This window comes from Leucopleurus acutus (assembly GCF_964270905.1).
Source record: "Leucopleurus acutus genome assembly, chromosome: 1".
Lineage (NCBI taxonomy): Eukaryota > Metazoa > Chordata > Mammalia > Artiodactyla > Delphinidae > Leucopleurus > Leucopleurus acutus.
The window spans coordinates 9,849,999-9,864,038 of NC_139142.1; the positions used below are offsets into that span (position 1 = coordinate 9,849,999).

The window sequence follows — 14,040 nt, forward strand, 5'->3', positions numbered from 1 at the left end:
TTCTTCCCTAGCGTGTGACACACGATTGTAAAGAGCCAAGTAATTTATGTGCAAGCCAAGAGTGAACTGGATTCCTCTTGGGTGAGAAAGGAACTCTGGCCGTGTACTTCAATTTTTTGTTTATTCATACTGCAAATGTGTCTTTATAAAGCACCCAGAAAGTTCTCGGCACTGTTCTAGACCCAGGGGTAGCGTCTCAAACATCAGTGGGTGTACCAGACTCCATCAGTGCCTGGCCAAAGTGTCCTTGGCTTTCACCTTTCCACCACACACCTGTTGGGTCCTACTGTGAGTACCTTCTGCTCTCCATCTGGGGCTTCAGCACACCGGACAGGCCAGAGGTACCTCCAGCCCCACCCTATAATAGCATCAGATTCAGTATCCTAGGAGCCTTTATGTTTTAAAAGTGCCTTTTGATTGGAACCACTGTGCCGACCTGAATGAGCTTTTATTTTGCTTTATGTGTACAATTAAATAATTCTACTTTTTAACAATGTTTTATTGTTTTTTGTTAAAAATAAAATACATGGTCTTTTTGAGAAATTAAGAGAAGACAAAAATCTACAAAGAACATAAAAATTACCCAATTCCATCACCAAAAGACTCACTCATAAAAAATATTCATTTAGTTCCACGCTTGGTTCTAGATCTTAGGTAAACAAAAATCAATGATCGGGCTTCCCTGGTGGTGCAGCGGTTGAGAGTCCGCCTGCCGATGCAGGGGACGCGGGTTCGTGCCCCGGTCCGGGAAGATCCCACATGCCGCGGAGCGGCTGGGCCTGTGAGCCATGGCCCCTGAGCCTGCGCATCCGGAGCCTGTGCTCCGCAACGGGAGAGGCCACAACAGTGAGAGGCCCGCGTACCGCAAAAAAAAAAAAAAAAAAAAAAAAAAAAAATCAATGATCCCACTTTACAAAGCTTTTGATATGGCGGGAGAGAAGATTTTGCTCTATTCTCTGAATTTCCTTCCAGTCTTTTTTTTCCTGTACATGGATCATATTTATTTAAAGCATCAGTGAAATACCAGAACGGTTTAGTGTTGTAGTGAAGGCCTCGTCCGGGGGGTCAGATCTGTCTTCTGAGGATGGATGGCTCCACCACCCACTTAGTGAGCGAACGAGTTACTGACCTCGCTGGGCCTCAGCTTCCCATTTGTAAAGTAGAGAGAATCATGCCTCTCGCATTCTTTAATGGTCCCAGTTTTACTGAGAAATAATTGACATCCATCACTGTATAAGTTAAAGGTATACAGCATGATGGTTTGACTTACAGATACTGTGAAATGATCACCACTGTAGGTATAGTTAACGTTTCACATTCTATTGTGAGAGTGGTTCATAAAGAAAACTGCCTGCAATACACCAAACACAGGTAATGGATCAGCAGCCTCCGCATCACGACCCCCTGCTGCCACCTCCAACATGAGAACATCCTCAAACCAAGCTGGGTCCAGAGTCACAATTCGCTTTGTAGGACAGGCTGGCAGGGCAGAAACTTTGAAGAAAAGGTCACTTCCTGTTTTCATACCGGTTCCAGGAATTGACCTGACAAATATTGACTAGGCTGCCGTGACCTTCAAACACTATTTTCCTGTGGGTAGGAGGTGATGCAGCGCTGAAGACCCAGGGCCCCCAGCCCAGGGACCTTGCTGTGAGTACCACGCTTGTGTCTGAAATGAAGGCCGGGGTGGCAGCTCTCTCTCTCTCTCTCTCTCTCTCTCTCACTTTGGTAGAATAAATGGGAGAACTGAGTCCCCTAAAGGAAAAACGTGATGATGTACTCCTTCTAAGGCTTGAAGTAGGAACTTCAGGTTTTAAATAACATTTTATGGATAGCTTGGCCTTTAAATTTTTTGAGAAATTCCCAGTATTCCTCAAAAAGTTAGACAAGAAAACGGAACAATACAACACAAAACAAAATGATAAAGTTTTTGCAGCAACTTTACTGGAAACTCTGTTATATGAAAGAGTGATGATTCAGGGGCCTGGTCTGGAATTTGAATCATGCCCCTGCCACTTAATATGTGTTTCTCTCCTTAATAGGTGTTTCTCTCCAGGGATAATATTACCAAGATCTTAAGGTTCTCATAAGGATTCAATTTAAAGAAATTAAGCAAGTTTTTCTCCACTGGGGCACTGCTGGCATTTGGGACAGACCCTTCTTCTTTGGCTGTGACTATTCTAGCATTTCGAGAGTTTTCTCTCTCCCATTAAACTCCAATAATAGCACCTCCTTCTCCAGACTTTGAGATGATCCAAATACTATCCCCACTTCACACACATCCCTCCCCCTGCATTTGAGAACAAATCTGTCCGGGAACAAATGATACAATATAGCTAATATCCCTACCATGAAAGAAATGATAAATAGGGATATTATAATTAATTATGGAGTTCTTAATTTTCCTCTGGGATCTTTCTGGAAAAGGAATAAAGGAATAAATTGGGTGTAACTATATCTAGCCTCAGTAGAAAGGAGTGAAAATTAATACTGCGTACTTCCTATGTGCTACGTGCTATATACGTATTACGTCTTATAATCCACAAGCAACCCCACCCCCAGGAGGTAGGCATTGTCATTTGCATTTTACAAATAACACACTGCAGTTCAGAGAGCTTCCTTTACATTGTATCACCCAGTGATTTAACTGCAGAGCCTTGATTCAAACCCGGACCCCCTGACTTACAATTCAGTCCTCTGGGAAATAGATCCTCTGCAAGTTTGGGTATCCCGGGGGTTCAGTAAGTAGAAAATGGTGGTGAGTTCATTGGGGTAAGAAGAATAAACTGGAAATAGTTTTATTACAGCTGTACTTCTAATTTTCCCCAGGAGCAGACCAATTTTTAAATTGTTCTGCTTCCCAATATGAACAGAAATTAAGCGGGCCTACAGCAAGCTGTGCTGGAGGGGGTAGGACATGGCATTGGGAAACTGCCTGCAGTACTTTGACCAGCAAATGTGTTTCAACGTAATCGATAACGCGGCTAGATTCGTCCCTCCTGACAACTGGCCTTGGGGGTTTGGTTGGGTATTTAGAGCACCAGGCGCTATAAATCATCTACAAAAATATGTAAGTGACCCAGAGATCATTGGTTTGGGCAAAAGGTATTAAAGGTGCTGATTAAGACACAAAATTTATCAGGACAGATGAGCAACAAGGATGGGGTGATTAGCTGTGGGCAGCCGCTGTGGCAATGGGACAACAGAAGGGTCAGTTTTGAAGGGAGCGAGGGGACGAGACTCCTTATGGAGGACAGCAAGGCGGGGGATGGGGGGGTCCGAGTGTGTGCACGTGGGGATGTGTGTGTGACAAGCACATTGTCTACACTGCAGCTTCACCTTGAGCTGGAGCTTCGCTCCCAACCCTGAAGCACTTTGAACCCCTCGGGTGACACGAAGGCTCTTCTGGCACATTTTATAACTTAAAGCACAGGAGTTACTGCATTTGTTTCCTAGGGCTGCCATAACAAACTTCCACCCAGCTTAAACAACAGGAACGGATTCTCACAGCTCTGAGGACTAGATGTCCAAGATCAAGGCGTTGGCAGGGCTGGTTCCTTCTGAGGCTCTGAGGGACAGTCTGTTCCAGGCCTCTCTCTTGGCTGCTGGGGGTTTGCTGGCAATCTTTGGTGTCCCGTGGCTTGTAGAGCATCACCCTGATTGATTTCTGCCGTCATCTTTACATCTCCTCCCTGTGTGTATGTCTGTGTCCAATTTCCCCTTTTTATAAAAACACCAGTCATATTAGATTAGGGCCCATATTAACCTCATATTAACTAGTTATATCTCACTGATGCTATTTCCAAACAAGATCACACTCTGACATGCTGGGGATTAGGACTTCAACATATGAATTTGTGGGACGAGGGGTACAATTTAACAGATATCTTTCCTTAAACTCTCCATCAACTAAGATACAGGTTTCAGCCCTTGCGTGTGACAAGAGGTACTCGAAATAGCGGGTTTGATGGAGACAGAGTAGATCTTTCTTGTCTCTTCCCCACCCTCAGGCTCCATCCATCCTGCAGCTTTGCCACCCCTCATTCCTCATGAGCTGCGCCCACCCGCAAGGTCCCCAGGGCTGATCGTCGCATTCACACTCCAGCAAATGGAGACCAGAAAAGTAGAGGGCACTCCTCTTTCTGGGAGAGCCTGGCCCAGGAGTTCCACACATTATCCTCTCCCCTCCAGTCAGCAAGATTCTAGTTACTGGCAACACCTAGGTGCAGGGGAAGCCCAACATCACTTGTGTCACAGTGTCCTGACCATTCGTTCCATAGTATTGAGGGTTGCCCCAGTCTTTGAAAGTTAACGAGTGATTAAAAGAATGACTGGAAAGGAGAAAGATAAAAGAAAAAGAAGGAAGGAAGGAAGGAAGAGAGGGAGGAAGGATAGATGCAGGGAGGAATGCAGGCAGAAAAGACCACAGAAGTTCTATTTTTAATAGCCCAGAGTCCTTTTCTCAGCAAAATCTTACAGGCAAATCAATATGTAAAGCAGACAAGAGGCTGCTGCTCTGACTCTAGCCTGGGGGAAAGCATCTGGAGCCCGCTGGCTCATCACCGCCTCACCCTCCGTAGCAGTGGTCCCCAAACTTTTTGGCACCAGGTACCGGTTTCGTGGAAGACAATTTTTCCATGGACGGAGTTTGCGGAGCGATGGTCCAGGCGGTAACGCAGGCAATGGGGAGCGGCAGATGAAAATTTGCTTGCTTGTCCGCCACTCCCCTCTTGCTGTGCGGCCCAGGGGTTGGGGACCCCTGCTTTACGATACCCCGCCTGACACCTCTGTGGGATCCAGTTTGGATGGGAGGTTTGCCGAATGTAAATGTAAATGTAAATTCCCTGACGAATGTAAATGTGAAGCACTGTGAAGCTACTTATGAAGGAGAATGATGTGTTCACCATCTTGTTTTTAGAGGATGGGGCCAGCGTGGCAGTGGCTGCTGGGAGCGGGGATCCTGGCCTCTGTCTACTGGCAACCCTTTCCTGCCCGCGGAGATAAGAGCCTGGGGGTGCCTGAAGCTCCCCGTGGCCAGCTCTCGGAAGCCCTCCCGGCCTACCGCAAAATCACACCCACCATTACCAACTTTGCTTTGCGTCTATATAAGCAGCTGGCAGCAGAAACCTCAGGAAACATCTTCTTCTCCCCGGTGAGCATCTCCAGCACCCTGGCCCTGCTCTCTCTGGGGGCGCAAGCTGACACTCCAGCTCAGATCCTGGAAGGTCTCGGCTTCAACCTCACGGAGACCCCAGAAACTGACATCCACCGGGGCTTCCAGAGCCTCATCCACACCCTTGACCTGCCTAGCCCCAAACTTGAACTGAAAGTAGGCAACTCCCTGTTCCTGGACAAGCAGCTGAAGCCTCAGCAGCACTTTTTGGGCAACATCAGGGAGCTGTACCGGGCTTTCGCTTTTTCTGTCAATTTCACGGACTCTAATACAACTAGGAGGCAGATAAATGACTTCGTGAAGAAGCAAACGTATGGGCAGGTCGTGGACTTCCTGGAGGAGCTCACCCAAGACACGCTCATGGTTCTCTTGAATTACATGTTCTTCAAAGGTGAGGGCTACCTCCGGCTCCTCCATCCCCAGCCCTGCCCCTAAAAGGCATCTATCTAAAAGCCTGTAGCTGTTTCTTCTGAAAGTTGCCTCTGTATATTTAAATAATGTTCTTATAGGGCTACTTCTTAATTTATCAATATTTGATTTCTCTTGCCATGTTTTTCCTATTCTAGTTTTATCCTGATTTTTAATACCACTGACACTCAATCTCACTTTTCTATTAATACTTCATTTTTTAGAGAAATATTTTATTTTTTATATTATTGCCTATTTCAAACCTACAGAGATATGCAGAGAATGACATATAATCCACCACGCACTCCCTCCCACCAAGAATTAGCAAATATTAACATTTTTACTATTTACTTCAGATTTTTATTTTTTTAAAAAATGTAATATTGCAGATACAGTTCAATTCCTTTTTAATCATCCCTTGGTCCCATTTTCCTCCTTCCATCCCCCCCCCCAGAGGCTACCGCTATCCTAGGGTTGGTGTGTATCCCTCACATCCATGGGTTCAACCATTACGGTCTGAGTCTGAATCATCTTTGATTCTCCAAAGGTGAGGAAAGGTCCAAGGAAAAGAGCTACCATTGACTTTCAAGAAACAAATTTAGTTGGACTGGAACATAGAACACAATAGTGGAATGCCTAGGTGGGAGTGCTGAGAGTTGTAATAAAAAAAGTAATCAGGGGCTATGTTGAGAACCCTAGACTTTATCTTAGGATCACCAAATCACCAAAACGTTCAAAGCAGTGCAGTGACATACCTGTCGTAGAAAGTTCAGTCTGGCTACAATTTGGGAAATGAGAATAAGGGTGGAAGAACAGAGACAAGTTAGCTTAGTGAGATGGTTCAAAGTAAGACGGTGGTCTCAAATCAAGGTGTGGCTTTGGAGGCAGAATCAGCAGTACCTGGTCACTTGGAAGTGGGTGTGAGGGACAGGATGAGCCAGCCCCCTCTCCCTGTCACCAAGATCGGTGCTGTCAGGAGGTGGTTGTCAGTGGAGATGATAAGTAGAAAGAGACGAGATACTACACACGGGGACAAGACTGTGACAGATTCTGCATCTCTAACCAGTGTGGCTTAGTGCCTGTCTGCCTAGACTTGCTCTCTTAGAGTGTGTTCTCATGGTTTTGTGGGTTTTGTGTTCCAAGCCAAGTGGAAGCATCCTTTGAATCGCTACCAGACCCCAAAGCAAGAGAGCTTCTTTGTGGATGAGAGGACCTCTCTCCGCATCCCCATGATGCACCGAAAGGAAATGCACAGGTTCCTCTACGATCAGGAGGTGGCCTGCACCGTCCTCCAGATGGAATACAGTGGAAACGCCCTGGCCCTGCTAATCCTCCCTGACCCGGGAAAGATGGTTCAGGTAGAGGCTGCCCTGCAGCCAGAGACCCTGAGGAAGTGGGATCAACTGCTCCTCCCCAGGTAAGTGCCAGAGTGCAAGGACTTTGTTCAAGAACTTGAGCGGGCCTTGATCAGCTCCAGTTGCAAGACCCTAAGCCCTGGCTTGGCTCACTGCCCTACCAGCTAACCAACTGTGTGGTCTTGGGCAATTCTTGCTCTTTGGGCCTTGAATTTCCTCACATGTAAAATGGGGCCATGATAACCACCACATTGGTTAGTTGGAGGATTAATCGAGTTAATATGTATAGAATATGAAATTGGTACCTGGTGCAGGAGAAGTGCTCACCAGGCATTAATCATTCTTATCCCCTCCCAGACATCTTTCTGCCTTTGCTCTTCTCTTTTTCTCCAAATAATAATTTACTACCAGAAGGTAGTTAAGTGTAGGCAACAAATCAGATCAAGGACAATTATTAAGAATAATTATGACCCCCACAGAACAGTGGGTATTTCTTAAGAGTGCCTCTGTTTTAATTAAAACATTTCTTTAAAAAATTAAATACCAAGAAAAGCATTGTAAGAATCAAAATGCCAATTGCCAGTTTGGGGGAATCTCTACCTACCCCCTTCTATCTCACTTGCTTTTTGGTTTGTGGTTTTTCTCACAGTGGTTTTAGCCTTTTCTGATTTCCCTAGACCCCATACTCCAGCTACCCATTCTTGAAGTGTATCTTCCTTTATGGGGCACTCTGGGATAAAATCTGGCCTCAAGTTCTAATTACCTCTTGCTGGATAACAAACCACCCCAAAATGGAATGGCTTGAAAAAACACCCATCTGGTATCTCTCTCAGTTCTGTGGTGTACTGGGCTCAGCTGGGTGGTTCTCACTTGGGTCTCTCAAGGATGGAGTCAGATGGTGGCCAAGGGGGGAATATTGAAGACTCCTCCACTCAGATGTCTGGAGGCTGGGCTGGCCGGCTGGCTGAGCTAAGGGCCGAGCAGGCACCTCTCTCCCTCTCCATGCAGCATGTCCATGAGGCTAGCTTGGGCTTCTGCACAGCAGCTCAGCACAGTTGATATTGTTATATGACAGCTCAGGGCCCCAAGAAGGAGCGTTCTAAAAGGCAGGAAGTGAAGGCTCCCACTCTCTTAAGGCCTGGGCTCGGAAATTTGCCAGTGTCATTTCTGCCATATTCTACTGGTCAGATCATTCACAGAACCCACCAGATTCAAGGGACGGGGGGCGTATAGACTAAACATCTTGATGGCCATCTTTAATCCACCATCACCAACTGGTAGGCGTCAGTCACCTGCATGTCCATGGGAGCCTTCTCTCAGCACCCCAGTGACATTGAGGTATCAAGGATAGAGAAAGGGTGTATTGTTTGGGGGTAGAGATTCAAGTACCAAATAAAAGAGATACAGGTCAAGAACAGAAGCCAGGATTTAAAGTATTATTCCTGTTGTCTGTGAATCTACATAGCTCTGGTCAGTTTCTGATTCCAGCCCCATATTCCTAAGCTCCCTTGGAGTGAACCTGCCCCTTCCCCCATCACAGGAGGAAATACTATAGGATCTTCTAGACCAGTAGGTTTTCCCTTAGGAAGGGTCTCTTTTGACCTCCCACTTAGACCTTCAAAAATCAAAACCAATCCAAGTTATTTTTCTAAACCTCAAATGCTCCCTGATACCATTTCTTGTGCCCAAGAGTTCCAATATCATGGCAGCATTTGAATGGGCTTTCAGACATGGAAAATTCAGGCTGCCAGGTTTATTTCCATTCAGCTGTGAGAAAGATGAGTTTTTTCAGAGGAATCATGCTTCCTGGTAACTCCATGTCTTCATTTACACTGATTGAACACCTACTCTGCGTTGGGCTCTCTAACAGACACCCCTCAGCTAGACTGTACTCAAAGCCCCCTCCATGGTAGGGCCTACTCTCCAAGTTCTACCTGTGAAAAAATTATGTCAAGTAAGCCCTGTTTTCTGTTGTCCACATTTGTTTCCTTTTTTTCGCCATTCAACCCCTGACTTCCAACTACCTCCCATTTCAGTTAGACATCAGGACCCTCATATTGGCCCAGGAGTTAAACTGGTAAAGATGCTCTAACCTAAATTAGCATCTCTAATCTGAATTCCTTCGAGGCAGAAGTTTCCAAGCTGGCTATTAAATAAGCAAGCTTGCGGGTGTCATGGCAACTGTCAGACAATAATTCCAGAGGAGAATAATCCCAGGAAGAAAGGGACAGCTTTTCCATGGGTCACAAGAAACTTGTGAATGTAGCACAAGGAATATGGCAATCTGATGGCAAAGGCATGACAATAACAGGAGAGAGAGTTAGTCTATTGATTTGTGCCCACACTGTACATGCATGATCTCTCATCAGATCTTCAACAGGCCGTGAAGCTCAGACAGGTGAGAGATGGTGTACCTTCTATTAGGGGGTTGCCAGTAGATGGATTTAGGATATAGTTCAGAATCTGAGCCAACAGAGCTTGCTGATGAATTGGATATGGAGGTGGGATAATGTTAACCGTACTTAACTTCCATGGTTATTACATGGCTTCGATCAGTGAAGCCTTGTAATCCAACGTCTGGCACCTAGAAAGCCCTCCAGAAATGTGACAAAGATGAAGACCTATGGCTATGCCAGGAGTCTTCTCAGATCCAGACACAGACTCTCTGCGAGGTCTGAAGAGAAGGAAGCTCTGGGTTGTGGAATGTCCTGGCATAGCAGGTAGTGTCATGAGAAGACTGGTTCCCACACTCTGAGAAGCACGTCTCCTTCCCAAAGCTCAGGCTGCCCCCAGACATGTCAAAAGCAGCACAGATAACAAGACAGCAGTGCTTCTCCGTCTGATTCTCTCCCCAGCCTGTTGGATTTGCATTTGCCAAGGTTTTCCATTTCTGGAACATATAACCTGGAAGAGATACTCCCCCATATTGGTCTCACCAGCTTATTCAACTTAGAAGCTGACTTCTCAGGAATCACTGGGCAGCTCAACAGAACTATCTCCAGGGTAAGGTGGTGAGTGTGGATGTGTGTTGTCAGAGGTGGGGTGTCTTTTCTCCTCTGACATGAGGTGCATTTGAAAGTCAAGTTCCCCCTTTTTTCTATTCTGGCTTTTTAATATCACAATCTTTAAGGCTTCTTTTCATAAGCATCTCCCTTTCCATCCCCACCCCCTTCTTCTAGACCTTTATATTCTTCAAAGCAAGGATGGAGTCTTGAATAGAGTAGACACACATTCAGGGTCATCCACAGAGCCAGAGTTTCCCCAGGTGTGGGACTAGCCTTGATTTTATCCCTTAAACTTCCTCCGAGGGCAGGTAGTGAGACTCTATCTGCCTTTGTTATAGCTGTAGAGAGTAGTGGGCATGAACAGAAAGTATATCCATCAGTTTTGCTGCAATAACAAATGATCCCCAAATCTCAGTGCCTTATCATCACAGAGATTTATTACCTGGCCATATGACATGTCAGAGGTGTGTCACTACCATCTGGCTACAGATCTACTTTTCATGTTTTCTTCCTTCTAGGATGTAGGTCAAAAGAGAAGCTCCTATTTGGGACATACCATTCTTATAGCAGTGGGAAAAAAGCAGAGATAATGTGCTATATCTCTTAACACTTCTCCTTACGTGTGGTCTCTGTCAAGGCCACTCACAAGTCATTGGCTAAAGCAAGTCCCACAGTCAAGACCACCGTCAATGGGGTGGGCTCGTGTTCTCCTGCAGGAGGTACTGTAAGCCACAAAGCATGGGCGAGGGCTGATGAGATCCTACAGGAAGGGAGAGTTCATACTTGAGAATAATTATGCAATTTTCCACAGGAGGGAAGGCAATAAAAGACACTTTTCTGTTCTTCCATCATCTTCCTAAGATAGAGTCATTATCAGTTGGGTCTTTATTAGAAATTTCATAAGGAAAGTTTACTCTCTTTTATTTGGGAAAGACCAGCTGAGATTTGGAATGTGAAACCAAGGAACAGGGATGTGGTCTTGTGTGTGTGTGTGTGTGTGTGTGTGTGTGTGCGTGTGTGTGTATACGCATGTGCACCCTCTGTGGAGAAGGTAAACAAAAAGGAAAAGAAATAGTTTAGTTTTTTACAGAATTTCTTCCACAGTGACCTCAGATGTTAGATTTATCTCTTCATAGACCTTTATGGAAATGAAAGAGACTGTGAACACCAATGTTTTTCAACTTTTTTTAGTTAAAGCCTCAGAATCCTTCCTAAGGAGTTGTGTGAAAATGAGGTTTTAAAAAAACAGAATTCTTTTCATGGAGCCCAGTGGAGGGCTTGGCACATCACACAACCTGGTTTCACTGAGCTTATTTTGAAAACCATTGATTCAGGCTGAGCAATCCATTTTTCTTTTCATGTTTTTTAAAAAAAATTTCTTTTTTTTTAAATTTTATTTTTTAACATATTTATTGGAGTATAACTGCTTTACAATGGTGTGTTAGCTTCTGCTGTGTAACAAAGTGAATCAGCTATACATATACACATGGCCCCATATCTCCTCCCTCTTGCGCCTCCCTCCCTCCCACCCTCCCTATCCCACCCCTCTAGGTGGTCACAAAGCACCGAGCTGATCTCCCTGTGCTATGCAGCTGCTTCCCACTAGCTATCTATTTTACATTTGGTAGTGTATATATGTCCATGCCACTCTCTCACTTCGTCCCAGCTTACCCTTCCCCCTCCCCGTGTCCTCAAGTCCATTCTCTACGTCTGCGTCTTTATTCCTGTCCTGCCCCTAGGTTCTTCAGAACCATTTTTAAAAAGTTTCTTTAATTTATAATCATACTTGCCCTATCAAATCAGGACCTTGATCCATCAATTGCAACATTCTAAACTGCAAATCTTTTTTAAGCTGGGAGCACCTTTCATCGTATCTCTAAAATGCGAGTGCTTTTGTTTTGGAGCTCCTAATCTAATTGGGATATATGTATACATATGGCTGATTCACTTTGCTGTATGGTATAAACTAACACAATATTGTAAAGCAACTATACTCCAATAAAAAATAAATAAATAACGCCAATTAGGTGAGCAAGCTATTTTAAAGATGAGAAAACTGAGGCTAAGAGAGGGCAAATGCAGCTCGTAGCAGAAAATGACAGAAAATGTCCTTGGGTCTGTGCCACGTGCACCCAGGTGCTTGGGAAATGCCCCTAAAAGTCTCTGTTGGGTTTTCGCAGCCTGGTGCATGCTCAGGTAGCCTTCAGCCCTGTTCAGGCCCATCTGTCTCCCCTTCAAAGAACAAACAGCACAGTCAGGGTGACTCCTCAGGAAATGATGGAGGCGGAGAAACCAGGACGGGGCGGAAAATGAAATAAATGTTGGAGTGCTGCCTGGGAAGGTGGGACCTGAACGGGGTGACTCCGCTTCCATCTCCCTCGTGCCGCGTGAGGTGGCATCAGCCCCTGGAAACGCCCTGCCCCGATGCTGTCTCTGCCCCTCTTCTCTCCTTCTAGGTGTCACACAAGGCGGCAGTGGACGTGAGTGAGCGGGGAACAGAGGCAGGTGTGGCCTCCGGCCTCCTCTCCCAGCCCCAGTCTCTGAACGCAACGTCGGCCCCACACGCCCATTTCAACCGACCTTTCCTGGTGCTGTTTTGGGAGGTGACCACCCAGAGCCTACTCTTCCTGGGAAAAGTCGTCAACCCAGCTGCAGGGTGACGGTGGTAGGAGGCCGGGGGTGTCCTGTCCCCTCCCTGAAAAACAGGAAGGCCAGCGCCAGCCTGCATCTCAGGGTTGCTCTGAGGACCATTTAATCAGTGTGCAAAAATGCTAATAAAGTTGGCCTTGGGTTTTGTGAACAGTGAGGGGCGATGCTTATGGGGGCGGGGGGTGAGCACGCAGAGCAGCGGTCAGTCATTCACTCTACAATCTCCTCCAATCTAGTGTCAACTGTGGTTAGAAATTTGGAGGTGAGAACAGCCTCCGATTATGGTCTCCTCAGAGACGTCCACCACTTCTGCCACCACTGCTGGTCTTTCCTGAGTGTCTTTTCGGTCCTAGGAAAAGGCACAAAGGATATCAGGAGGAATAAGCGAGTCTCTCACTTCATAGTGGCCGATCTTGGCTATGCAGCAAAGTGAGGTCGTCCTGAAACGTCATTGCCTCGATGTCAGGAGTTAGTTCACCTTGAGAGGAGATTGAAGCCAGGGCAGGGGCTCTAAGACATGTTCTATGAAAAGAAAGGGATGTGAGGATAGGCCAATGCAATAATGGGCCAATCCAGAAACGGAGGTCAAACGCCCAAGGACAACCCCAAGATCAAAGAAAGTGGAAGGGTTGACATGGCCTGGTGAGACAGTGGGCTTAAGGCACAATCTTGGTCAGTGGGATGAAGGCGGGGGCAGTATTCAGAGGCAATGATGCATTGTTTAGAGGTCAGAAGCCCTACTCCCACAAGTGTGCCCCCAGTCTTAAAAAGGCATCAATCTGGAAGTGGTGGGGAAACTCAGAAATGCCATCTTAGCTGCATGTATGTACCATACATGTGACAATACATCCCCACAATGAAGTCAGTGTCGAGACCTAGAGGGTGGCTGTGTGTGGTACATGTCTAGGAAGAAGCTGTACCAAAAATCGCAAGTGGTAGAACTCCCCCATGCCCACCCAAAGGAGGCAAGACTCGAGTTGGGTCTTGAAAACAAGGGAAGCCTTAAATAAAGGGAAAGAGGGTAAGATAGTCCTGGAGAGGGTGGAAGAGACACACTATGGGCAAAGGCCACCGGGGAAAAGAAAGAAAAATGTGTGTTCTAAGAAGAGAAAACCAGTTCTGCAGCAACAGAAAGTTCATGTAGGGTCACAGTGGAAGGTCATGCTGGAGAGGGATTTGGGGGTAAAGGGTTGGAGGCTTTGGATGCCAGCGTTGAGGCAGACTTCTGGACACTAGTGAATTCTTGCCACCTCCCACTGGTCAGCCAACCTTGGACATGATGCTTGATCCCGCTGTGCCTCAGTCTCTTCTGAAGAATGGAAAACATAAAACCTAAGTTACAGAATTGTGAAAATCAAATGAGGTCATGAACATGAAGCATTAAGCACCTGGTAAACCGTAGGTGCTCAATGAACATTTGTTCATCTCCACCCTATTCTTTTGGCTGCCC

General features: G+C 46.1%; 1 protein-coding gene across 1 annotated transcript; it reads left to right on the top strand.

The window, feature by feature from the left end:
• The first annotated feature begins 1,579 nt into the window (after positions 1-1,579).
• On the top strand, positions 1,580-12,741 carry SERPINA11 (serpin family A member 11). Its single transcript, XM_082835458.1, has 5 exons — positions 1,580-1,650; positions 4,919-5,564; positions 6,725-6,998; positions 9,792-9,939; positions 12,398-12,741. The coding sequence occupies exons 2-5, from the start codon at positions 4,922-4,924 to the stop codon at positions 12,599-12,601; spliced, it is 1,269 nt and encodes a 422-aa protein (XP_082691584.1). The 5' UTR covers positions 1,580-1,650; positions 4,919-4,921; the 3' UTR covers positions 12,602-12,741.
• The last annotated feature ends 1,299 nt before the right edge of the window (positions 12,742-14,040 follow it).